The sequence below is a fragment of the Delphinus delphis genome, chromosome X (genome assembly GCF_949987515.2).
Source record: "Delphinus delphis chromosome X, mDelDel1.2, whole genome shotgun sequence".
NCBI classification, from domain to species: Eukaryota; Metazoa; Chordata; class Mammalia; order Artiodactyla; family Delphinidae; genus Delphinus; species Delphinus delphis.
The window spans coordinates 111,140,106-111,166,511 of NC_082704.1; the positions used below are offsets into that span (position 1 = coordinate 111,140,106).

General features: G+C 38.3%; 1 protein-coding gene across 1 annotated transcript in view; it reads left to right on the plus strand.

The window, feature by feature from the left end:
* Positions 1-210: 210 nt before the first annotated feature.
* The window catches only part of BEND2 (BEN domain containing 2), a 118,875-nt gene continuing 92,679 nt past the window's right edge, over positions 211-26,406 (plus strand). Inside the window, exons 1-5 of the mRNA XM_060002081.1 lie at positions 211-259; positions 7,041-7,223; positions 13,591-13,751; positions 21,658-22,072; positions 23,468-23,620. Coding sequence (XP_059858064.1) covers positions 211-259; positions 7,041-7,223; positions 13,591-13,751; positions 21,658-22,072; positions 23,468-23,620 — 961 coding nt within the window. The remainder of the gene's footprint in view (positions 260-7,040; positions 7,224-13,590; positions 13,752-21,657; positions 22,073-23,467; positions 23,621-26,406) is intronic.

The window sequence follows — 26,406 nt, forward strand, 5'->3', positions numbered from 1 at the left end:
TATGCATATACCTAAAGGAATTAGAATTTTGCCAATTAACTGAGAAATCTTAGTGGAGTTGTCAGTAGCTTTACTCATACTAGTTTGAAAGATCAGTTGATATACAAAAACTTGTCTTAAAAATAAAATTTCAGTTGCCTTTGTTATTTTCTCTTGATTATAAAGTCTAAGCTTTATTGTAGAGAATCTTAACAAATACAGAGAAGTCTAATGAAGATAATTTTGCCACCCAGAGATAGTGACACAGAGATAACCATTGGTATGTTTCCTTCTGCTCTCAAAGTTAAGATTATGATGTATTTTTCTGCTTTGAATCTTACCCCCGTTTAAGAAGCAAGTATTTCACAAGCATTTCTAATATTAATAAATGTTCTTTGAGAATGTGCTTCTCATTGGCAATATACCATTCCATCATATGAAAATACCATAATTTATTTAACCAGTTTCCTTTTGTTTGGATAACTAGGTAGTTTCTAATGTTCTATTTTTTTTCCATGAAGACTATTAAGTCTTGGTACTTAATAGTTGGGACTCTCCAAACTCAATCCCAAAGTTCTATGGATGAGAAAACAGAGGCAAAAGAGTAGATGTATCTGGCCCAAAGTTAATACCCCTGGATAGCTAGAGAGCCTGAATTGGAGCCTACACCATGTGATTCCTAATTTAGTACCATTTTCACACCACCTTATACTAGCTAGTTACTTTATTCTAATACTTTGGTCTATTGCAAATAAATGTACTGAATCCAAGATATGCAATGTAAATGTGATCTACGAGTTACTACTTCAAGCTTAAACATGTTCTTTTTCAGATCAACTTTAAGAAATAAAAAAACCCATTTAGAGACCATACATTTGGCATATTGTGCTATTTTTCATATTCATTAGAATGGTTTACCAAGTTGATATTTCACATCTAGTTTACCTGTAGTCATCTATTTCACATTTTGTGAGATTCAATTTGAATTTAATTTGTTTGATAACAACATTTACTTTTGTACATTATTTCTGCATTATTTATTATCATAAGGATTGATAATTTATTTTTTTATTTTTAAATGTCACCTTTAAAAAAATTTATTTATTTTTGGCTACATTGGGTCTCCGTTGCTGCGCGAGGGCTTTCTCTAGTTGCAGCGAGCGGGGGCTACTCTTCCTTGTGGTGTGCAGTCTTCTCATTGCGGTGGCTTCTCTTGTTGTGGAGCATGGATTCTAGGTGTGTGGGCTTCAGTAGCTGTAGCACGCAGGCTCAGCAGTTGTGGTTCTTGGGCTCTAGAGCGCAGGCTCAGTAGTTGTGGCACACGGGCTTAGTTGCTCCACATGTGGGATATTCCCGGACCAGGGCTCGAACCCGTGTCCCCTTCATTGGCAGGCGGATTCTTAACCACTACACCACCAGGGAAGCGCGATATTGATTTTTAAAGAACAAGTTTGGGAATTCATGGTCACCACAAAGTGTGGTTGTGTAATACCAGTTGTATCCTTTAAAAGTTAAAAGCATATCATTGAACACATAGTACATGGGCCAGGTGGTCCAGTTTCTTTTTTTTTTCTGAATTTTATTTTATTTATTTTTTTAAACAGCAGGTTCTTATTAGTTATCCATTTTATACATATTAGTGTATATATGTCAATCCCAATCTCCTAATTCATCACACCACCACCCCCCCGTCCCTGGCCACTTTCCCCCCTTGGTGTCCATATGTTTGTTCTGTACATCTGTGTTCCAATTTCTGCCCTGCAAACCGGTTCATCTGTAGGTTCCACATATATGCATTAATATACGTTATTTGTTTTTCTCTTTCTGACTTACTTCACTCTGTATGACAGTCTCTAGATCCATCCACGCCTCTACAAATGACCAATTTCGTTCCTTTTTAAGGCTGAGTAATATTCCATTGTATATATGTACCACAATTTCTTTATCTATTCATCTGTCGATGGGCATTTAGGTTGCTTCCATGTCCTGGCTATTGTAAATAGTGCTGCAATGAACATTGCGGTGCATGTGTCTTTTTGAATTATGGTTTTCTCTGGGTATATGCCCAGTAGTGGGATTGCTGGGTCATATGGTAGTTCTATTTTTAGTTTTTTAAAGAACCTCCATACTGTTCTCCATAGTGGCTGTATCAATTTACATTCTCACTAACAGTGCAAGAGGGTTCCCTTTTCTCCACACCCTCTCCAGCATTTGTTGTTTGTAGATTTTCTGATGCTGCCCATTCTAACTGGTGTGATGTGATACCTCATTGTAGTTTTGATTTGCATTTCTCTAATAATTAGTGATGTTGAGCAGCTTTTCATGTGCTTCTTGTCCATCTGTATGTCTTCTTTGGAGAAATGTCTATTTAGGTCTTCTGCCCATTTTTGGATTGGATTGTTTGTTTTTTTGTTATTGAGCTGCATGAGCTGCTTGTAAAATCTGGAGATTAATCCTTTGTCAGTTGCTTCATTTGCAAATATTTTCTCCCATTCTGAGGGTTGTCTTTTGGTCTTGTTTATGGTTTCCTTTGCTGTGCAAAAGCTTTGAAGTTTCATTAGGTCCCATTTGTTTATTTTTGTTTTTATTTCCATTACTCTAGGAGGTGGGTCAGAAAGGATCTTGCTGTGATGTATGTCATAGAGTGTTCTGCCTATGTTTTCCTCTAAGAGTTTGATAGTTTCTGGCCTTACATTTAGGTCTTTAATCCATTTTGAGCTTATTTTTGTGTATGGTGTTAGGGAGTGTTCTAATTTCATTCTTTTACATGTAGCTCTCCAGTTTTCCCAGCACCACTTATTGAAGAGACTGTCTTTTCTCCATTGTATATCCTTGCCTCCTTTGTCATAGATTAGTTGACCATAGGTGCGTGGGTTTATCTCTGGGCTTTCTATCCTGTTCCATTATTCTATATTTCTGATTTTGTGCCAGTACCATATTGTCTTCATTACTGTACCTTTGTAGTATAGTCTGAAGTCAGGCAGTCTGATTCCTGCAGCTCTGTTTTTTTTTCTTCAAGACCGCTTTGGCTATTCGGGGTCTTTTGTGTCTCCATACAAATTTTAAGATTTTTTGTTCTAGTTCTGTACAAAATGCCATTGGTAATTTGATAGGGATTGCATTGAATCTGTAGATGGCTTTGGGTACTATAGTCACTTTCACAATCTTGATTCTTCCAATCCAAGAACATGGTATATCTCTCCATCTGTTGGTATCATCTTTAATTTCTTTCAGCAGTGTATTATAGTTTTCTGCATACAGGTCTTTTGTCTCCCTAGGTAGGTTTATTCCTTGGTATTTTATTCTTCTTGTTGCAGTGGTAAATGGGAGTGTTTCCTTAATTTCTCTTTCAGATTTTTAATCATTAGCATATAGGAATGCAAGAGATTTCTGTGCATTAATTTTGTATCCTGCAGCTTTACCAAATTCATTGATTAGCTCTAGTAGTTTTCCGGTGGCATCTTTAGGATTCTCTATGTATAGTATCATGTCATCTGCAAACAGTGACAATTTTACTTCTTCTTTTCCAATTTGTATTCCTTTTATTTATTTTTCTTCTCTGATTGCCATGGCTACGACTTCCAAAACTATGTTGAATGATAGTTGTGTGAGTGGACATCCTTGTCTTGTTCCTGGTCTTAGAGGAAATGCTTTCAGTTTTTCACCATTGAGAATGATGTTTGCTGTGGGTTTGTCACATATGACGTTTATTATGTTGAGATAGGTTCCCTCTGTGCTCACTTTCTGGAGGGCTTTTATCATAAATGGGTGTTGAATTTTGTCAAAAGCTTTTTCTGCATCTATTGAGATGATCATATGGTTTTCCTCTTTCAATTTGTTAAAATGGTGTATCACATTGATTGATTTGCGTATATTGAAGAATCCTTGCATCCATGGGATAAATCCCACTTGATCATGGTGTATGATCCTTTTAATGTGTTGTTGGATTCTGTTTGCTAGTATTTTGTTGAGGATTTTTGCATCTATATTCATCAGTGATATTGGTCTGTAATTTTCTTTTTTTGTAGTATCTTTGTCTGGTTGTGGTGTCAGGGTGATCGTGGCCTCATAGAATGAGTTTGGGAGTGTTCCTTCCTCTGCAATTTTTTGGAAGAGTTTGAGAAGGATCTGTGTTAGCTATTCTCTAAATGTTTGATGGAATTCATCTGTGAAGCCCTCTGGTCCTGGACTTTTGTTTGTTGGAAGATTTTTAATCACAGTTTCAATTTCATTATTTGTGATTGGTCTGTTCATATTTTCTATTTCTTCCTGGTTCAGTTTTGAAAGGTTATCCCTTTCTAAGAATTTGTCCATTTCTTCCAGGTTGTCCATTTTATTGGCATAGAGTTGCTTGTAGTAGTCTCTTAGGATGCTTTGTATTTCTGTGGTGTCTGTTGTAACTTCTCCTTTTTCATTTTTAATTTTATTGATTTGAGTCCTGTTTCTCTCTCTTTTTTTTTTTTGCGCTACGCGGGCCTCTCACTGTTGTGGCCTCTCCCGTTGCAGAGCACAGGCTCCGGACGCGCAGGCTTAGCGGCCATGGCTCACGGGCCTAGCCGTTCCGTGGCATATGGGATCTTCCTGGACCGGGGCACGAACCCGTGTCCCCTGCATCGGCAGGCAGACTCTCAACCACTGCGCCACCAGGGAAGCCCCCTCTCCCTCTTTTTTTCTTGATGAGTCTGGCTAATGGTTTATCAATTTTGTTTATCTTCTCAAAGAACCAGCTTTTAGTTTTATTGATTTTTGCTATTGTCTTCTTTGTTTCTATTTTGTTTATTTCTGCTCTGATTTTTATGATTTCTTTCCTTCTACTAACTTTGGGTTTTGTTTGTTCTTCTTTCTCTAGTTCCTTTAGATGTAAGGTTCGATTGTTTATTTGAGATGTTTGTTGTTTCTTGAGGTAGGATGGTATTGCTATAAACTTCCCTCTTAGAACTGCTTTTGCTGCATCCCATAGGTTTTGGACTGTCGTGTTTTCATTGTCATTTGTCTTTAGGTGGTTTTTGATTTCCTCTTTGATTTCTTCAGTGATCTCTTCATTATTTAGTAACATATTGTTTAACCTCCATGTGTTTGTGTTTTTTACGGTTTTTTCCCTGTAATTGATTTCTAATCTCATAGCGTTGTGGTCAGAAAAGATGCTTGATATGATTTCAATTTTCTTAAATTTACTGAGACTTGATTTGTGACCCACAATATGATCTATCCTAGAGAATGTTCCTTGTGCACTTGTGAAGAAATTGTAATCTGCTGTTTTTGGATGGAATGGCCTATAAATATCAATTAAATCTATCTGGTATTGTGTCACTTAAAGCTTCTGTTTCCTTATTAATTTTCTCTTTGGATGATCTGTCCATTGGTGTCAGTGAGGTGTTAAAGTCCCCCATTATTATTGTGTTACTGTCGATTTCCTCTTTTACAGCTGTTAGCAGTTACCTTATGTATTGAGGTGCTCCTATGTTGGGTGCATATATAGTTTTAATTGTTATATCTTCTTCTTGGATTGATCCCTTGATCATGATGTAGTGTCCTTCCTTGTCTCTTGTAACATTCTTTATTTTAAAGTCAGTTTTATCTGATATGAGTATTGCTACTCCAGCTTTCTTTTGATTTCCATTTGCATGGAACATCTTTTTCCATCCCTTCACTTTCAGTCTGTATGTGTCCCTAGGTCTGAAGTGGGTCTCTTGTAGACAGCATATATATGGGTCTTGTTTTTGTATCCATTCAGCAAGCCTGTGTCTTTTGGTTGGAGCATTTAATCCATTCACGTTTAAGGTAATTGTCGATATGTATGTTCCTATTACCATTTTCTTAAGGTTTTGGGTTTGTTTTTGTAGGTCCTTTTCTTCTCTTGTGTTTCCCACTTAGAGAAGTTCCTTTAGCATTTGTTGTAGAGCTGTTTTGGTGGTACTGAATTCTCTTAGCTTTTGCTTGTCTGTAAAGCTTTTGATTTCTCCATCGAATCTGAATGAGATCCTTGCTGGGTAGAGTAATCTGGGTTGTAGGTTCTTCCCTTTCATCACTTTAAATACGTCATGCCACTCCCTTCTGGCTTGTAGAGCTTCTGCTGAGAAATCAGCTGTTAACCTTATGCGAGTTCCCTTGTATGTTATTTGTCATTTTTCCCTTGCTGCTTTCAATAATTTTTCTTTGTCTTTAATTTTTGCCAATTTGATTACTATGTGTCTCGGTGTGTTTCTCCTTGGGTTTATCCTGTATGGGACTCTCTGCACTTCCTGGACTTGGGTGGCTATTTCCTTTCCCATGTTAGGGAAGTTTTCTACTATAATCTCTTCAAATATTTTCTCGGGTTCTTTCTCTCTCTCTTCTCCTTCTGGGACCCCTCTAATGCGAATGTTGTTGTGTTTAATGTTGTCCCAGAGGACTCTTAGGCTGTCTTCATTTCTTTTCATTCTTCTTTCTTTAATCTGTTCCGCAGCAGTAAATTCCACCATTCTGTCTTCCGGGTCAGTTATCCATTCTTCTGCCTCAGTTATTCTGCTATTGATTCCTTGTAGTGTTTTTTTCATTTCATTTATTGTACTGTTCATCTCTGTTTGTTCTTTAATTCTTCTAGGCCTTTGTTAAACATTTCTTACATTTTCTCAATCTTTGCCTGCATTCGTTTTCTGCGGTTCTGGATCATCTTCACTATCATTATTCTGAATTCTTTTTCTGGAAGATTGCCTCTCTCCACTTCATTTAGTTGTTTTTCTGGGGTTTTGTCTTGTTCCTTCATCTGGTACATAGCCCTCTGCCTTTTCATCTTTCTGTGGTCCAGTTCCTTAAAGGAGAAGAAACTTATTGCTCTATAGAATTGGAAGTCCTAGAAATAATACTATTTGTGTGTGTGTACATACACATATATCTCAAAGCTTCATACTAAGCAGTTGATGTCTTAGCTAACTTGAAATTAGAGATATGAAAATGCTTCATGTAATTTTTTTCAGCTAAAATGTTTTTTAAACACTCCGTAACTTTATAAGGTAGTTTCCTCTAGAAACTTTCAATTTAATGTGCTATCTGATACACCCTTTCTCTTTGCTTCTTCTTAGCTTATATTACTATAGCTCTTGAAGAGGACAGTGATGCCAATGATGATGCTGATCTTGTGATAGTAGAAGATTCTAATACAGAGGTTACTGAGAACATAGTTTCCAGTGATGAAGTGTTGACTCTACAACCAGATTTTGAAGGCAACAGTGATACCTCTGAGGAACCATCCCAATTGTCATATGGTAATTTTGTTAAATTTCCTCCTGTGTGAAATTTTGCTCCCTGGTCCTCATTTCCAGTAAATTGCTTAAATATTCCTCTAATTTTTACATTAATTAGTTTTTATCAGAGGGCGAAGCTTTGTGTTAATAGCACAGTGTTTACTTGTGCTTTCATTTTCCCTTCATTTAAGCTTTGTCATGTCTCCTTTTCTATTTTTGTTCTACGGGAAGTGGGGAGGTAGCCTTGGAAAGTGTTCGGGAGAATATATTTTGTTTCTGAAAAATTATTTATACCTGGCAACTAAAATTATAACTATTTGGGGGCAAAGCAAAAACTGAAGTTATGGGAGAAACATCTTGGGCCAAGAGTCCGTGGAATAGACGAGATGATTGTCTTTGTTGAAGATCTCAAAGAATCAACAAAAAACTCCCAAGCAATTATAGCAAGATTCTCAGGATACAAGGTTAATATGCAAAAGTCAATCCCTTTCCTGTATACAAGCAGTAAACAAATGAAACTTGAAATTAAAAACAGAGCATCATTTACATTAGCACCCAAAAAAGAGTCCCTGGAAAGTAGAATCCTGCAACCAGAGCTCTAGCTACTTGTCCTTTCAGTGGTTGCTTCTCAACCACAATAAGAAGGAAATGGGAGGCCATTCACCTCCTCACTTATACACAGAGCCAAGAGATGTTACCCCTTGGGAACATTCCTTCAGTAACTATATGACAGTATGCTCTTTGCCATTTGCTTAGAGACTTGAGTTTCCTACTCTTTAAAACATTGAAGTATTGTTGCTTAGATTAGAGGTCAGCAAACTTTTTCTGTAAAGGACCGGATAGTAAATATTTTAGGATTTAAAGTTGTAAGGGCTCTGTTGCAACTACTCAGCTCTCCTGTTGAAATGTGAAAACAACATTATATTAGCAGACGAGTATGGCTGTGTTCCAGTAAAACTTTATGGACTCTGAAATTTGAATTTCCTATAATTTTTCCATTTCATGAAATATTCTTTTGTGTTTTTTAAAATTTAAAACTTAAAAATGTGAAAAAAAAACCCACCAAAAAATAAAACCATTCTTGGCTCCTGGGCTATACAAAAACAGGCAGCAGGGTGGGTTTGGTCTACAGGCTGTAGTTTGCCAACCCCTGGTCTAAATGATGCCAAAAGTCATTTGATACCACTTGTTATCAGTTCTGGTTTTAAGACTATATTCAAGACCAACAGGATGCTTTCTTAGTGTATTACAAAACATCTGACTGACTCCTTGATAGTAGGGAAAGAACTAGAGGAGAATTTTCAATTGTGGATGCCCTTTGACATCTCATTTCTACTTCTAGGAACTTATCCCATACAACTACTTGCAGAAGTACACGACTGTTCAGCAGCGTTCTTTGCAAGAGGGAAACTTTAGAAGTAACTTAAATATCCATGAATTGGGGACTGGTTAAATAAATCATGCATGGCCTATCTGCATGATAGGAAACTGAGAAGCTGTTAAAACTGATTGCAGTATACCTAAAGGTATTAGTTTGGAAAGACTAATACATGTTTAGTGGAAAAAGGAGGTTGCAGAGCAGTACTTATAGTCGGATCCTTTTTATCTATCTAAGTGACATAAAAATTCAGAATAGGAGATTTCGGAAAAGGCAGCTAGGTAATTTTTTTATTGTGGTAAAATATATATAACATATTTATCATTTTAATCATTTGTAAGTGTTCAAAGTAGCATTTGACAGCCTAATAGCTCTGGCTAAAATTTTCAGTACAATATTGATAGCAGTGGTGAAAACGGGCATCCTTGTCTTGCTCCCAATCTCAGAGGAAAAGCTTTCAGGTCATTCACCATTGAATGTGACGTTAGCTGTGGGTTTTCATAAATACCCTTTATCTAGTTGTGGAATTTTCCCTTTGTTCCTAGTTTTCTGAGAATTTTTTTTTTTTCGGTACGCGGACCTCTCACTGTTGTGGCCTCTCCCGTTGCGGAGCACAGGCTCCGGACGTGCAGGCTCAGCGGCCATGGCTCATGGGCCCAGCCACTCCGCGGCATGTGGGATCTTCCCGGACCGGGGCACGAACCTGTGTTCCGTGCATCGGCAGGCGGACTCCCAACCACTGCGCCACCAGGGAAGCCCTCTGAGAATTTTTATAATGAAATGATGTTGGATTTTGTCAGATTCCTTTTTGGCATCAATTGAGATGATCATGTGTTTTTTCCCCCTTTATTATATTAATGTGATGTGTTACATTGATTGGTTTTCTTATGTTGAACCACCCTTGCATTCCTGGGATAAATCCCTCTTGGTCATGGTGAATAATCCTTTTTTTGTTTTTTTTTGTTTTTTTTTTTTTACATTTTGACTGTGCCACGTGGCATGCGGGATCTTCGTTCCCCAACCAGGGATTGAACCTGCAGCCCCTGCAGTGGAAGCACAGAGTCTTAACCACTGGGCTGCCAGGGAAGTCCCTGAATAATACTTTTAACATGCTGTTGGATTAGACTTGCTAATATTTTTTTGAGGATTTTTACATCTATGTTCATAAGGGATGTTGGTCTTTTTCTTTTATTGTAATGTCTTTATCTGGCTTTGATATCATGGTAATTCTTCAGTTTTTTAGAAGAGCTTGAGAAGGATTGGTGTGTTAATTCTTCTTTAAATGTTTGGTAGAATCCAGCAGTGAAGCCCTCTGGTCCAGACCTTTTCTTTACTGGGAGGTTTGTGATGATTGACTCAATCTCTTCACTTGTTATAGGTCTGTTGAGATTTTCTATTTTTTCTTGAGTCAGTTTAGATAAATTTTTAAATTATAAGGACAAATTGTCTTCTCATATACCAGCATCAAGCAATTTAGAAAATATATAGGAAAAAAACCCAATTGATAATGGCTACAAACAAATATTTAAAATTATAAGGAATAAACAAATAAAAAATAGCAGAACCTATATGAAAGGAAAGAAAATACTTTACTGAGGGTCATAAAAAAAGGCTTAAGTGGAGAGACACAAAGTGTTCCTGGATGAGAAAAAATACTTTAGTGTACCTTTAAAAAAAACCTTGGGAAAACCTGTTTAAGGGACAAGTGGTAATTTACCATATCAAATGCACAAAAAGTTTAAAAGGACAATTATCGAAATACTATGATACTAGTTTTGAAACAGGGAGCCAGATTTAATGCAATAGGAAGATCATAAACAGAACAAAGAATTTAGAGTTAATATACTACAGTATATTAATATGAGAAACATATTACATAGTAAATCATGCTGGTACAAATGGTTAACTATTAGGCGTAGGGAAGCCCACTGGGTTTTGCCTCACGTCACAAATAATTTCAAGTTGGATTAGAGAGCTGAATATCTAGTAAATGAAAGTATGGAAAACTAGAAGAAAATATAGTTGAATGTTTTTCCTAATCCTAGTGAAAGATTGAGTATAGAAGTAGTTCGAGAAGTCACAAAAATATTAATGAATTTGATGAAATTAAAAATAAAGAACCACTCCCTCTCTCAAAAGCATCAGACTTCAAAAATCACATCACTACCTGGGAAAAGTATTTGCCGAAAATATACATTTTCCAGAGTTATTATCCTTAAGATAGCAAGACCTCACACAAATCAAACAGGAAACACTGAAACCCCAATAGGGCAATGATCAGAGGACATGAAAAATAACAAGTCACAGAACAGGAAATCTTAATAGATAGCAAACACCTGAAAATATTCAACTACATTAGTAGCAAGAGAAATGCAAATTAAAATGGGATAGAAAAACTTTCATCTATCAAATTAGAAATTTTTAAATGATTCATTTTAGTGATAATGGAGAAAAACCATTGTACTTCAGTTTTCTATGAATGTAAATTAGTACAACCTTTTTGGACATTTTGGCAGCACCTGTCAGGAGCCCCTGAAGTGCTCATAGCCTTTGACCTACTGACTCTTCTATATATACATTATAAAGAACTATTCAGAGATGTACATAAATATTTACATTTGAATGTGTACACATCATTATAGCAAAATAATGAGCAATTGGAAGCCGTATTAATGTCCTACAACAGAAAACAGGTAACATAACCTATGGACATATACATGATGGAATATTATGCAGGCATTTAAAATATTTTAAAAATTATAAATGACATACAAAATTGCTCAGAATACATGTACAATATGAGTCAAACTACTATATAAAATATATAGAGGGCTTCCCTAGTGGCGCAGTGATTAAGAATCCGCTTGCCAATGCAGGGGACACGAATTTGAGCCCTGGTCCAGGAAGATCCCACATGCTGTGGAGCAACTAAGCCCGTGCGCCACAACTACCGAGCCTGTGCTCTAGAGCCCGCGAGCCACAACTCCTGAAGCCCGCATGCCTTGAGCCCATGCTTGGCAACAAGAGAAGCCACCGCAATGAGAAGCCCGTGCACCGCAACGAAGAGTAGCCCCCACTCACCGCAACTAGAGAAAGCCCGCGTGCAGCAACAAAGACTCAATGCAGCCAAAACAAATAAATAAAATAAATAAATTTATAAAAAAAAAACAAAAATTAAAAAATAAAATATATAGATAGTAAGAAAACAAGAAGGAAATATATCTAAGGGTTATGATATTTCTTAGTGATGGATTACTTTATTTAGATTCTGAATTTTTTATAAAGAGCTTAATTTTAGGTTGACTTTTTATAGAAATCTATCACATACAAAATATGCACAAATCATAAATATGCAGCTTAAATAATTTTCTAATTAATACACCCATATAACCAACACTGAGCCCCCCAGAATCAGCTCTCACCTCCCTTTCAGTCACTACTCTCTTGCAAGGTAGCGCTATCCTGACATCTCCCACCATTGATTATATTTGCCTGTCTTTAGATTGAGCTTTAGCTCAATTGAATTATACACTATTCTTTTAGGTTCCTGAACCCAATTCCAATGTGTATGTTGGGGCTTCCCACACAACAGCAAGCAATTCTTGGACACCAGCAGCTTGTCTGAGAATTCAACTCAATTCTGACATTATCTATTGTAGATAGTGTCAGATTCCACAGGTTGAGGGCTCAGTCTTACAAGACTGCCCTCTGCCACCCCTCCTCATACCCCAGTCACAAGCCCAGGCTGTCACCTGTGCTTCTGACCTACTTGCTATAAATCAGAGGTTCCCACAACCTCCTGCTTGGGTTCAATTAATTTTCTAGAGCAGCTCACAGAACTCAGAGAAACATTTTACTTACTAGAATAACAGTTTATTATAAAAGGACATAACTCAGGAACAGTATAGAACTAAATATACACACTTTTTTTTTTTTTTTTTTTTTTTGCGGTACGCGGGCCTCTCACTGCTGTGGCCTCTCCCGTTGCGGAGCACAGGCTCCGGAAGCGCAAGCCCAGCGGCCATGGCTAACTGGCCCAGCCGCTCCGCGGCATGTGGGATCTTCCCAGACCGGGACACGAACCCATGTCTCCTGCATCGGCAGGCTGACTCTCAACCACTGCACCACCAGGGAAGCCCAAGAGTCTTTAACTCCTCTGATTTCTTGTTTCTGAGCCTTTGTTCCTTAGTATCTCCACTATAGAATGAAAGGGAAACAGGAAAGGAGGTAAAACTCGAAACCCTTCATTCCGCCTCATTCCTGCCCTGGCTCAGGATGGATAAAGGGAACCTAGCTCTCTCATTAACGCCCTTCCCGGTACTGTGATGCCAGCGTTCAAATCTACTACGAGATATGATATGACAGCATTGCACTCAACGTCCTCCTGGTGGCAGAGATGAATGACTCAGAACCATAACCGAGCCTACATATTTCTAGAAGAGTTTTTGGCTTATTTTTCACATACAGTCCTTTAAGTTTAATTTAAAATTTAACTACGGAAGCAATCATAATCTTAGCACTGAAATGACCTTAGACGTAATCTCACCCAGTTTTCACCGAGCAGGGGAGGAGGCGATGTCTTTAGTGGTCTCTCCAGGCCGCACCGTGGTGGGCGGCCCAAGCCACAAGAGACTCCTGACTCACATTTGGAGGCCCGCAGTCTCCCTGAGTAAAAAGCTTCGGAGCTCCTTGACCAAAGCAGTTAGGACTCATGCTCTGTTGTTCATTTGTCTCCAGCACTTACTCTGTAGCCTTTAGGTTGTGGAGCATCCGCTTCACAATTTGGAAATGTGTTCGATCTGGATTCTTATTCCTACGCGTGGGCAATAAAACCCTTCACTTTTTAAAGGTTTATTCTAAATCACTAATGGAAGAATTCTCATTTTGTCGCTCTCTAAACTTCAGCCAGGACTCCAATTCAACTTGAGTTGGTATTCTGAGAACATATCCATGTTAAGTTTATTAAGGCAGTAAGTGGGTGAAGTAACTTTTTTATGCCTTGCTTTTCAGGAGTTGAAGGTTTAGCAGAGCTAGGTGACCAACCAGTTTCACAAATGAACCGTCTAGCAAATTTAAGAAGACGTGACCCCTACTCAGCGGAAACGGAGTTCATCCCGTTGCGCAAAAAAGCGCGATTATCTATTCCAGGAGAGGATAACGTGGATTGTATGGTAAAGTGAAAATCTTTCTGTTTTTCATTCTGCTTTATTTCTTTTTAATAGATTGAGTTTAATTTCATACAGTGAAATGCACAGATATTTAAGTGTATATAGTTCAATGAGTTTTGACAAATATGTACGCTCACCCCTCATCAAGGTAAGAACATTTCCATCATCCCAGAAATTTCCCTCATGCCTATTCCCAGTAAGTCCCCACCCCCTGAACCTTGGCGAAATACCATTTGGATGTTTTTTTCCATCATAGATTAGTTTTGCCTATTCTAGAACTTTATGTAAATAGAATCATATAGTATGCACTCTTTTGTGTCATGGTCTCTTTTCCTTAGAGTAATGTTTGGAAATTCATCTGGTTGTAGCATTCCCATTTATTGCTAAGTAATATTCTGTTGTATGAATATCCATGATTTGTTTATCCCTTCTCCTTCTGATGGACATTAGGGTTGTTTCCAGTTTTCGGCTATTATGAGTAAAGTGGCTGTGAACATTATTATGGAAGTCTCTTTGTGAACATATATTTACGTTTAATTTGGGTAAATGCTCAGGAGTGGAAATACTGGGTCACAGGGTAGATTAAAGTTTATGAGAAACTGCCAAACAGTTTTCTGAAGTGGTTGTGTTGCTTTACATTCTCATCATATTCTGCTATGCTTCTAAATCTTTGAAGTTGAATAAAATAGATTATTAAACTATATATAATTAAACTTAACAGAAAATGCATTTATTTACTTACATAAGGATGAAGATAGTAATACCACCTAATCAGTACAGGCAATTCTCTTAACTTCTATCAGCCCCAATATTTTAATCTTTGGGGGGATAATGTTATTTGCCTCCCAAGAGCCATGGTTTCTGACATAATTATGTGAAAGCACTTTGGTAAGCATAAAGCATTAATAGAAGGGTAAGATGACAACATTGTTTTTATTATTACTAATCTATATTATAATTCCATATAATTTTTACTGCCTAATAAGTTTGTAATGCGGGCTAATTCAGATAATTTTTTAAAACAAAGACATTGATAACTACTTGGTATATTTCTATTAAAATTATCCTTATAGTCCATAATTCATCCTTAAAATAGTTATTATAATTAAATCAAATGGTTATTTGCTGTTTATTTATTTATACTCTATTTTATTCCAGAAAAGGATTTAAGGTGTCTTAGAGGTTAATCTATTAAGAAACATAGGTGCTTATGTGCTTCCTATTTTGTCCACAGAGTGTCACTGTTGGATTATTTGAAAATTAAAAGCCATATAACATTTGGTTCTTCGTGGTTAGAAATATTTGCTTTTAAAGCAGTTCTGGTGCCAGATTACTGGAAGACTAGTCTTTCCATCCTGAAGTACATAAGGGGTTAAGCTTGATGGAAAATGTTATCTTAAGTGTAGTTGACTTAATGAGAAAATAGTTCTGCAAATATCTTCCCATGTTGTTGTAGTATTTGCAGCGGGCAGAGGTCCTTTAGGCCTTTGGTGCTTCCTCTTTTTTAATAATAAATTTGTTTATTTATTTATTTTTTGGCTGCGTTGGGCCTTCATTGCTGTGCATGGGCTTTCTTTAGTTGCGGCGAGCGGGGGCTACTCTTCGTGGCGGTGTGCGGGCTTCTCATTGCGGTGACTTCTCTTTGTTGTGGGGCACAGGCTCTAGGCACGTGGGCTTCAGTAGTTGTGGCTCACGGGTTCTAGAGTGCAGGCTCAGTAGTTGTGGCACACGGGCTTAGTTGTTCCGCGGCATGTGGGATCTTCCTGGACCAGGGTTCGAACCTGTGTACCCTGCATTGGCAGGTGGAATATTAACCATTGCGCCACCAGGGTAGTCCCCCTTTGGTGCTTCTTGAAAGCGAAATTCAAGTCCTAAAACTTTTCTTTCAGTTCCTTCTTTTATATTTCCTTTTGGTTTATTAATAAATCCTTCCTATACAAAAACATGAACACCTCATTGTAAAGAAGGTGGAAGTGTCATTAATGAATGTACATCAGACTGAATATTTAAGTAATATTAATTTATAATTGCCCAATATATTTACATTTACTATCATAAAGACAATGATTAAAATTCTTTTTCAGCCTTCATTGACTATGGAGTACCTCTGAACTGTGAGCCCAAGGAAATATTTCTCTCACATGAGCAGTTTACCATTTTATTTTCCTCTTTTCCTTATCTGATAGAAATTCATAGCAGTTTTGTACCCTGTTTCAGTAGCTTTTCTAATTTTTGAAATACTTTTAGGTTTATGGAAGAGTTGCAAATATATTACAAAGAGTTCTTGTGTATACACTTCCCTTCCCTTAATGTTAACTGACCTGTATAATTTAAAGTTATGGCAATTGTTTAACCACAGTACAGTTTTCAAAACCAGGATATTAACATTGGTACCTTACAATAAGCTAAACTGCATCCTTGTTTGAATTACACTATCCCCCCCACAATGTCCTTTTTCTGTTCCAGGATCTGATCCAGTATCCCAGATGGAAATTAGTTGTGTCTCTTTAGTTTCTTCCAATCTGTGACAACTCCTTATTCTTTCCTTCTCTTTTGTGACCTTGACTTTTTTTTTTTTTTTAAGGTACATGGGCCTCTCCCGTTGCGGAGCACAGGCTCCGGACGCGCAGGCTCCGGACGCGCAGGCTCAGAGGCCATGGCTCACGGGCCTAGCCGTTCCGCGGCATGTGGGATCTTCCCGGACCAGGGCACGAACCCGTGTCCCCTGCATCGGCAGGCGGACTCTCAACCACTGCGCCACCAGGGAAGCCCACCTTGACATTTTTGATGCGTGTACCGATCAGTTATTTTGTAAAATGTCTCTCGATTTTGATATGTCTGATATTTTCTCTTGAATAGATTGAGATTATGCATTTTTGGCGAGAACGCCACACAAACCATGTTGTCTCCTCATTGAATCGTATCAGGAGTATGAGGTGTCCATATATCTTTTTACTGGTGATGTTAACATCAATCATCTGGTGTCTTCTGGATTTTTTTCACTGTAAAATTACTATTTTCCCTTTGTAATTAATAAATATCTTAGGTAGGAGTGTACTTTGAGACTATGCTAATGTCCTGTCCTCAACTTTTTGCCCTGTGTTGAGTTAGCTCATGGATCTCACCTGCAGCATTCAGCACTGTGGTGTTTGCCTAATGGTGACTTTCTATTTCCCTTATTCCTTTGTATTTATTAATTGGAATTGATTAGTAACAAATAACTGTCCTGTCTCCCCATTTATTTATTCATTCAATTACATATTTTATATCAATATGTACGCATGGGCATTTATTGTATTATATAAATTATAATCCAATATTATCACTATTTTATTGATCAAATTTTCTAGCTTTGGCTATCAGGAGCTCCTTCCAGTTGCCTCGTGTGACCTTTTGACATGCCCCCACTTCTTTTTTGAGCAATTCCTTTTTTTCTGACATCACAAGGTGTTGTAGTCTCATTTATACTTTCCCTGTTCCAGCTCTGGAATTCACCTCTCTTCAAGGAGTTCTGGTTCCTTTTATTGGAGAGTGGTATTTAGAAACCAAGATCTAGACACTAGGTGTGTTCATTGCTACTCTTGTGTCATTGATTTTAGTCCCTCTTAGTGGACAGAGCTAGGAAATAAGTGTTATGTCTACTAATCCAGGCATACACATATATTTATATTTCTATATCTATTTTTATATATATTATAAACCATGTGTTCATACTGATATTCAGGAGCTTCTTTTAAACTTAGGTTCCTATATAGTAACTTCCTTCCTTTAGTCCTTTTTTTAATCGGCTCTTATCTTCTTCATTCTCATGATTGTGAGGTTTGCTTTTACTTTATCTCTGCTTTATTTTGTAGACATCTGAAATCCTTTCGGAATGTAGGTAAAAAAGAAAAACAATTAAAATAGGGAAATATATATTTCTAGTGCTTTATTTGGCTCCTAGAGATATTAAGCATTGACTCACTTATTTTCATGATATTAATAGGAGAGCAGTGCATCTGTAGTTTTCTATGATGAAAATCATCGTAACCAACTTACGGAACTCCAGCACTATTGTGAGGTATCAAAGTTGTCTCTTAAATGTAGTTTTCCAAAATATTGAGCTAAAATTTTCTTCACCTCATTTAATGTCATTGGACTATTAATAGAAATTTTGCTATGCCAAGTTCTCTATGATTATCACTCCATTGTGATACATTTAAAAAATATCTACTTAGAACAACATCCCTAGGTGAAAAACTTGAAATAAAAATATGGCTTTTGTACCTTAAAAAATATAGCCCATAACTGGTCAAGTGTAGTTAAGTGTCTTGCATCTAGACTGTTAGATATTGAATTTCTCCAATATTCTCCTTTTTTTTTTTTTTTTTGCGGTGCGCGGGCCTCTCACTGTTTTGGTCTCTCCCGTTGCGGAGCACAGGCTCCGGATGCTCAGGCTCAGCAGCCATGGCTCACGGGCCCAGCCGCTCCGTGGCATGTGGGATCCTCCCGGACTGGGGCACAAACCCGTGTCCGCTGCATCGGCAGGCAGACTCTCAGCCACTGCGCCACCAGGGAAGCCCAACCCACCATTTTTTAAAGAGTTTATCTTCCATAGTTTTGAGGGGATTTTGTAAAAATTGACGTGTTGGTGGAGATTGATAGAAGTATGTAATTATCAAGGATTTTGTGAGCGGTATACCCTAGAAGCAATGAACATTTATAAACAAATACATGTTTCTTAACATATAAAAAAGTTTCTTGAATATAATGAACATACTTTGAAAAGTAAAAAATGTTTATGGGAGTCTTTATCATTATAGAGAACAGCAGTGGAATACTTAAAGGGAACGTGTCTTGTCTTCCGGGGAAGGATGTACAGAGAGTGGGAATGCAGGGACGACGTAGGGAGTTCTGATTTTTGAGCAGTGCTCTCCCCTGCTTGCTTTACATCAGCATCCACGATGAACTGGGTTGACACTGCTCTGCCAGGGCCTTCTGAGCGATTGTGCAAGATGTGTTGGGATAGAGTATCTCCGCCAAGACGTGCCCAGGTTCCAAAGTCACAGCTAAGGGATGCGCTCCATTTCTCCTAATGTGCTAGCTCCCTCCTTTCTTCGGCGCCTTCCCTTACCAGTCTAGACCACACGGTGCAGCACTTCCATCTGTTCTTTTTTAATCCTCGCCCAGCACCCCCTTTAGTAAAACCCCAGCCCTGTCCAGGCTGGGAAGCAGAGGGGAGGACCTCCACTGGGGACTGGTGATCCTCAGACAACCCCGATCCTGTTCTCTTATTTTGTGGAGAAAATGGAGGGTGTGGAGCAGAAATCCCCTCCAAGTCCTGATTCCTCTCCCCACAGCCCTCACACTTGCCTGGATCCATCTCTGACGACCTCCTTCCTGACCACTGGAGTGGGAAAAGTGTTTCCTCTGTAAGGCTAACACCTCTGCTGGTTTCTGCATCTGACCCTCTTTCCTTGTGCTCAGACACCTCCCTTCATCCCTCTGTCTCTTGTGTCTTCAGCCTCTGTCTCCATCACTCTCAGCGTAGTCATTCTCCCACAGGTTTAAAAAAACCACTTCTTTTTGCCTCCCATCCCTCTATAGCTGTCATCCTCTCTCTCTCCTTCCCATCATAACCCAGCTCTTCGATCGTCATTTATGTTCACTTTCTAAACATTTGACTTCCTGTTTTCTGTTTGGGTGTTTTTAATTTCTGTTTTACTATTTTTTATTGAAGTATAGCTGATTTGTAATATTGTGTTAGTTCCGGGTGTAGAGCATAGTAATTCGGGGTTTTTGCTGATTATATTCCATTATAGGTTATTATAAGATTTGGGGTATGATTCCCTGTGCTCTACCGTAAATCCTTGTTTATCTGTTTTATGTATAGTAGTTTATATCAGTTAATCCCATACTCCTAATTTGTTGGGTATTTTAGAATATACTGTTCCTTCTGCCCTGTATGCTCCTCTGTACATCTCTACCTAGTGAACACCTTCTCATCTTTTCATTCTCAACGCAGATACCTCCTTCTTCGAAAATCCTGCCACGACTGTCAGGCTGGATTAGGTCTTGCTCTTCTGTGCACGCTTAGCCTCTTGTTCTTATCTGTATCGCGGCAATAATAATACTAATAGATGATTGAGCACTATCAGACCAGTCGTCATGTACTATTATTATTATGTTGGTATTAATACTGTAGCACGTTGTTTTGTCCTCAACAGAACTGAGAGAGGATTTCATCCCGATTCTATTTATAAGGAAATTGAACAACAGAGAAGTTAAGTAACTTGAACCCAACTGTGTTCCCCTAGAGCCTGTGCGAGTTATTCAGGGCTGAGAGCCAGTGGGTCTCATGCTTCATCGTGCATCAGAATCACCTAGAGGGCTTGTGAAAACACAGATCACTGCCCTCGATCTCAGAGTTCCCAATTCAGTAGATCTGAGGTGGGAGATTTTTCATTTCCAACAAGCTCGTGGATGGTGTTGATGCTGCTGGTCCACGGAGCACACTGAAATCCACTGCTCCAGGCGGCCGATCACTTTCTCTGTTGACCATGTCTCTTTACTTGTCTCTCTCCAGCTAAAATGGGAGTTCCTTAGGGTAGGAGCTGTTTTTTTCTTCCTTTTTCTTTTTTTTTTTCTTTTTAATGTCCACATTCCCAGCATCTAGCGAAGTAGTTCTCACAGGTGGTAGGCCTTCAATAAATGTTTCTTTGAATGAATGATGTAATTAGTGGTTCTGGCCTTTTAAGTGTATTTTTGCCCGAATGAAATTTCTGTGTATTTCAAGAATTCTCCGGTTTTATCAGTCACATACTTGATTGGCATACAGGGGTCACGTACTCAAAGGTTTTGTAAGGTTAATTGTTAATTGCATGACTTTAAAGTACTCTGAACCAAAGGTCACATCTGTTGTATTTGGCTCACTGTTCTTTCCAGAGTGGACCCCTCACTGCCTATTAGGTTATACCATCATTATATGGAAAGAGGCTCTTTGGCCTTTTAGCAGATTTGAAAATTTCTTTCCTAAAGTAGCACCTTCCTTGATGTAAAATGACTCCATCATAAATGTGATGGCTTATAGGAATTGTGGTACATTTACTTCCCAGTATTCAAGCTTTGTAAAATGCCTGTGTGACATGGAGTAGTTGAGTGGGAGGTTGGCGCGCCTTATCTCAGCCAGCTTGGCTCTGGGTCCCCAACAGCCAGGCATCAAGTGGGAAACAAGAGATTTCTGACGGCTTGAAAACTTTCAGACTTTGACTTTGGCTTAATGATATTTTCTTATATGTTACTTTTGTTTCAAAATAGGAACTACTAAAATTTTTTTTATTATGACAGGGTTTGCAAGAACTTATTGAAAACACGAATAGGCAGGTTAACCACCTTTGTGGAGTCGTTTCACAAATGCAGCATTCTTTGGAGAAACCATTGTTGCCTAACTGTGCCTAACTACTTCCATAAAGCTCTAGTGCCTAGAGATACCAATCAGTTAGAAGTGAGAGAGAACGAATAACTCTGAGATTATTAGCAAGGCTGATCTATACTTACTTTAGCAGTAGGTTGGAGAATAACCTCTCTTAGAAGAATGCTGAAGTCTAGGTTTGAGACATGATACTGAATATTTTTATGTTTGTAACCATAATGTATAAAATGCAATCAAAATGTAGGGTTGAAGAGGATTAAAAATCATATAATCAAAATTCAGCATTTATACTTGACTATGGAAAATGATGTTGCAAGGAAAACAGGTATTAATGCTTTTACTGATTTTTCAATTCTTATTTTTACTCACAGAAGATTTATACTGAATTCGTGTCATTTTAGAGATCATCTGGATTTACACAGAAAAGTTTTGATCGTATACTTCATGGAGAAATTACAGAAAGGAGCTTAACCCATTCTGTTCTTTTACCCTGGACAGGGAGATTGTAGCCCATCTTTACCCGTGGAAAGGCAGGAAGACAATGCCGAGACCAACCCTGTAGGAACATCTCTTCAGTCAGCAGCACTCCCTGAACTGCAGCAGCCGGTCCTCAGGGAGAGTCCACCACCACCCAGAATTGTCTCCACATACTCATTAGAGCCGTGTTTCACACCACGCAGCCCATCTCCTGGGCTTCCTGTTCTATCCTCCTATGTCAGTGAAGGTGCCGAAAGTACCAACAGTGTTATCTCATCTGCCCAGGCTACTGTAGCAGTGCCTATAGCAGTTCTGCCACAAGGAGAACCCAGTCTGGCAGATACCTCTGAGACAATGAACTACTCAACTATAATGGGAAATAACAGCATGGGCCCAGACGCTGCCTTGACATTTCTCTGCATGCCTCCCATTACTGGTGAGTTTGAAACGGCACACATTACGAATAGCATCCAGTAATCTATATTCAAAGGCATCCTTAATGCAAACTAGTGATAGCTATTTTTTAATTAGAAGTTTTATATTGAGATAATTATAGATTCACATGTAGTTGTAAGAAATAATACAGTGATACCCTTTACCCAATTTCCCTCAGTGGTAGCATCCTGTAAAACTATAGGAAAATATCACAACCAGGATATTGACGTTGATATAATCCATGGATCTTATTCAGCTGTTCCCAGTTTGACTTGTATTCATTTGCGTGTGTGTACTTTTAGTTCTGTGCAGTTTTACCATATGATAAAGTTTGTATGTCCACCACCATAGTCAAGGTACAGAATATTTCCATCACAAGGATCACTTGTGTTGCCTTTTTATAACCAGCCATCACCCTGTGGTGACCCTGCCCTCCCTGTGGTGACCCTCTTATCCCCTCAGTACTCAGGCAACCACTGATCTATTCTCCATCTCTAGAACTTTGTCACTTCAAAATTGTTATATATTTGTAGGCATATGGTATGTAACATTTTGATATTGGCTTTTTTCACTAAATATAAGTCCCTAGAGATTAAAGCAAGTTGTTCACTAGTTCCTTCCTTTTTATTGCTGAGTACTGTTACTTGGTATAGATGTGTCATAGTTTAAGCATTCATCTGCTGAAGAAAATTTGGGGTTTTGTTTTCTAGTTTTTCACTATTAGGACTAAGGCTGCTATGAATATTCATGTACAGGTTTTTGTGTAAACAGAAGTTTTAATTTCTCTGACATGAATACCCAAGAGTGCAGTTGCTGGTTATATGTTAACTGCGTGTTTAGTTTTATGAGAAACTACCTGTTTTCCAGTGTAGGTGTACCATTTTGCATTCCTGCCAGCAATGTATGAGTGATCCACTTTCTCTGGAGCCATATTTCTGCTCTTTCCATTGTTCTTTCTTCCTGCTGATGCTTCCTGATTGCTTCTTTCATCATATCCTATCTGGAAGAAGATTTTCTTTTTTAAGAGTAAATCTGCTGGGGACAAAAATCTTTTTTTTAAAAAATATCTTTATTGGAGTATAATTGCTTTACAATGGTGTGTTAGTTTATGCTTTATAACAAAGTGAATCAGCATATGCATATATCCCCATATCTCCTCCCTCTTGTGTCTCCCTCCCACCCTCCCTATCCCACCCCTCTAGGTGGACACAAAGTACCGAGCTGATCTCCCTGCGCTATGCGGCTGCTTCTCACTAGCTATCTATTTTACATTTGGTAGTTCCTTTGTGTGAGAATGTCTTCATTTCCCCTTCTTTCTGAAGAATAGTTTCACCCAGTATGGAATTCCTGGATGAGAGTTCTTGTATTACAGCCCTTGAAAACTTTTTATTTGTAGAAGTGTCAGGAAAGGCAGAAACCAGCCTTGGAAACAGCACTGAGTCAAGGTACTATCCAACTTTTTTGGGTAATGACAGTGGCCGGGATACTGCCTCTTCATCTATCTTCATCCCTCCCAATTTTGGGGAGTTTGAAATGATACATATTACAAGTAGCATTGTTTAATTCAGATTCACTAACATCCTTAATGCAAGTCGGTGGTAGCTCTTTTTTAAATGAAGCTTTTCATTTTGAGGTAGTTTTAGATTCACGTGTAGTTGTAAGAAATTATACAGAGTTCCTACTTGTGCTTTACCCATTTTCCTTAATAATACCATCTTGCAAAACTATAGTAAAGTATCACAACCAGGATACTGACATTGATTAAATCCACATTTGTGTGTGTGTATTTAGTTCTGTGCAATTTTATTCCATGCCTCAGTGTATTTGCCCACCATCACAGTCGTGATACAGAACATTTCCATCATTACCACAAACACCCTTCATATTGCCCTTTTATTAACCACAATCACCTCCCTCTGGTCACCCTTTCCTCCCACCCTGCCCCGTCCTAACCCCTGCAAGCCCTGAACTGACTTCCGTTTCTATAATTTTGTCATTTGAATATTGTTATTTAAATGGAATAAAATACTATAGAACCTTTTGGGCATGGCTGTTTTTTTAACTGAACATAATTTCCTGGAGATTTATACCAGTTGTTGCTTGTATCAAGAGTTCCTTCCTTTTTATTGTTGAGTACTGTTCCATGATATGGGTGTATAACTGTTTATCTGTTTGCCCATAGAAGGATGTTTGGGAAATTTCCAGTTTTTGGCTATTACAAGTTTAGCTCTATGAACAGTCCTTTACCAGATTTTGTGTAAACATAAGTCTACATTTCTTTGAGATGAATGCCCAAGAGGGCAATTCTGGGTCATATGTAATTCCATGTTTAGTTTTATAAGAAACTGCTAAAATTATTTTTCAGAGGAGCTGTATAATTTTACCTTCCACCCATAATATACGTGATATAATTTTTCTGCGTGCATATTTCTTCTCTTTCCATTGTTCTTTCTTCTTGATGCTCAAAGATCCATTCTTTTATCATATTCTTTCTGTTTGAAGATTTTCCTTTAGCCTTCCTTTAAGGGTAAGTCTGCAAGAGACAAGTTCTTTTAGTTTTCCTTCATGTGAGAATGTATTTATTTCCCATACATTAATGAAGGATAGTTTCACTATGTATAGAATTAATGACTGAGAGTTATTTTCATAAGCACTTGAAAAATGTTTTTACTGTAGCTATGCCAGAAATAGCAGAAACCAGCCTGGAGAACAACCCTGAGACAATGAGTTACCCAACTTTATTGGGAAATGACAGTGGCCAGTGTTCTTCTTTACCTGTCAACCTCCCACCCAATTTTGCTGAGTTTCAAATAATGCATACTACAAGTAGCACTGTTTAATCTAGATGTATCAACATCCTTAATGCAAGTTAATGGTAGCCCATTTTTTAAATTAAACTTTTTATTTTGAAATAATTTTAGATTCACATATATTTGTAAGAAATAATATAAAAAGATCCCTTTTACACTTCACCCTTTTCTCTTAATGATTACATCTTGCAAAATTAGTAAAATATCACAACTGGGGTATTGACATTGATATAATACACAGATGTTACTGAGATGTCCTCAGTTTTACTTGTTGTAATTTGTGTGTGTTTATATTTATTTCTGTCTGATTTCATCACGTGAGTAGGTGTGATATCCACCAACACGGTCAAGATACAGAAACATTTCCATCACCATAAGGATGCCTCTTCTTGCCCTTTTATAGCCACGCCCACCTCTCTCAGGTTGCCATTTCCTTCCCCACTGCTTGTTCCCTAGCCCCTGGCAAACACTGGTCTCTATAATTTTGTCACTTCAACAGTGTTATATAAAGGGATTCTTACAGTACGTAAACTTTGAGGATTTTTTTCACTCAGCATAATTCCTTGAGGATTCATCCATGTTGTTGCATGTATCAAAATTTCCTTCCCTTTTTAAAAAAAAATTTATTTATTTTTGGCTGCATTGGGTCTTCGTTGCTGCACGCAGGCTTTTCTCTAGTTGCGGCGAGTGGGGGCTACTCTTCGTTGCGGTGCGCGGGCTTCTCATTGCGGTGGCTTCTCTTGTTGCAGAGCACAGGCTCTAGGTGCTTGGGCTTCAGCAGCTGTGGCTCATGGGCTCTAGAGCGCAGGCGCAGGCTCAGTAGTTGTGGCACATGGGCTTAGTTGCTCCATGGCATGTGGGATCTTCACGGACCAGGGTTCGAACCCGGGTCCCCTGCATTGGCAGGCGGATTCTTAACCACTGTGCCACCAGGGAAGTCCCTCCTTCCTTTTTATTGCTGAATAGTTTTATAGGATTTCAATATGCAGTAATTGTTTTTAACCATTCAGCCATTGAAGGGCATTAGTTTTTTTTTCCCTTAGTTTTTGGTATTAAGAGTAAAGCCGGGGCTTCCCTGGTGGCGCAGTGGTTGGGAGTCCACCTGCCGACGCAGGGGACACGGGTCCGTGCCCTGGTCCGGGAGGATCCTGTGTGCCACGGAGCGGCTGGGCCCGTGAGCCATGGCCGCTGGGCCTGCGCGTCCGGAGCCTGCGCTCCGCAGCGGGAGAGGCCACAGCGGTGAGAGGCCCGCGTACCGCAAAAAAAAAAAAAAAAAAAAAAAAAGAGTAAAGCTGTTATCAACACCCATGTATTGGTTTTTGTATATATGTAAGATATAATTTCTCTGTCATGAATGCCAAGAGTGCAATTTTTGAGTCTTAGCATGTTTAGTTTTATAAGAAAATGCCAGTAGAGAGGATATACCATTTTTCTTTTTACTTTTTGGTTTTTTTGAAAACGTGTTCAGGTTTTTCCTTTGCTTTATATTTTTTTAAAGATTTATTATTTATTTATTTACTTTATT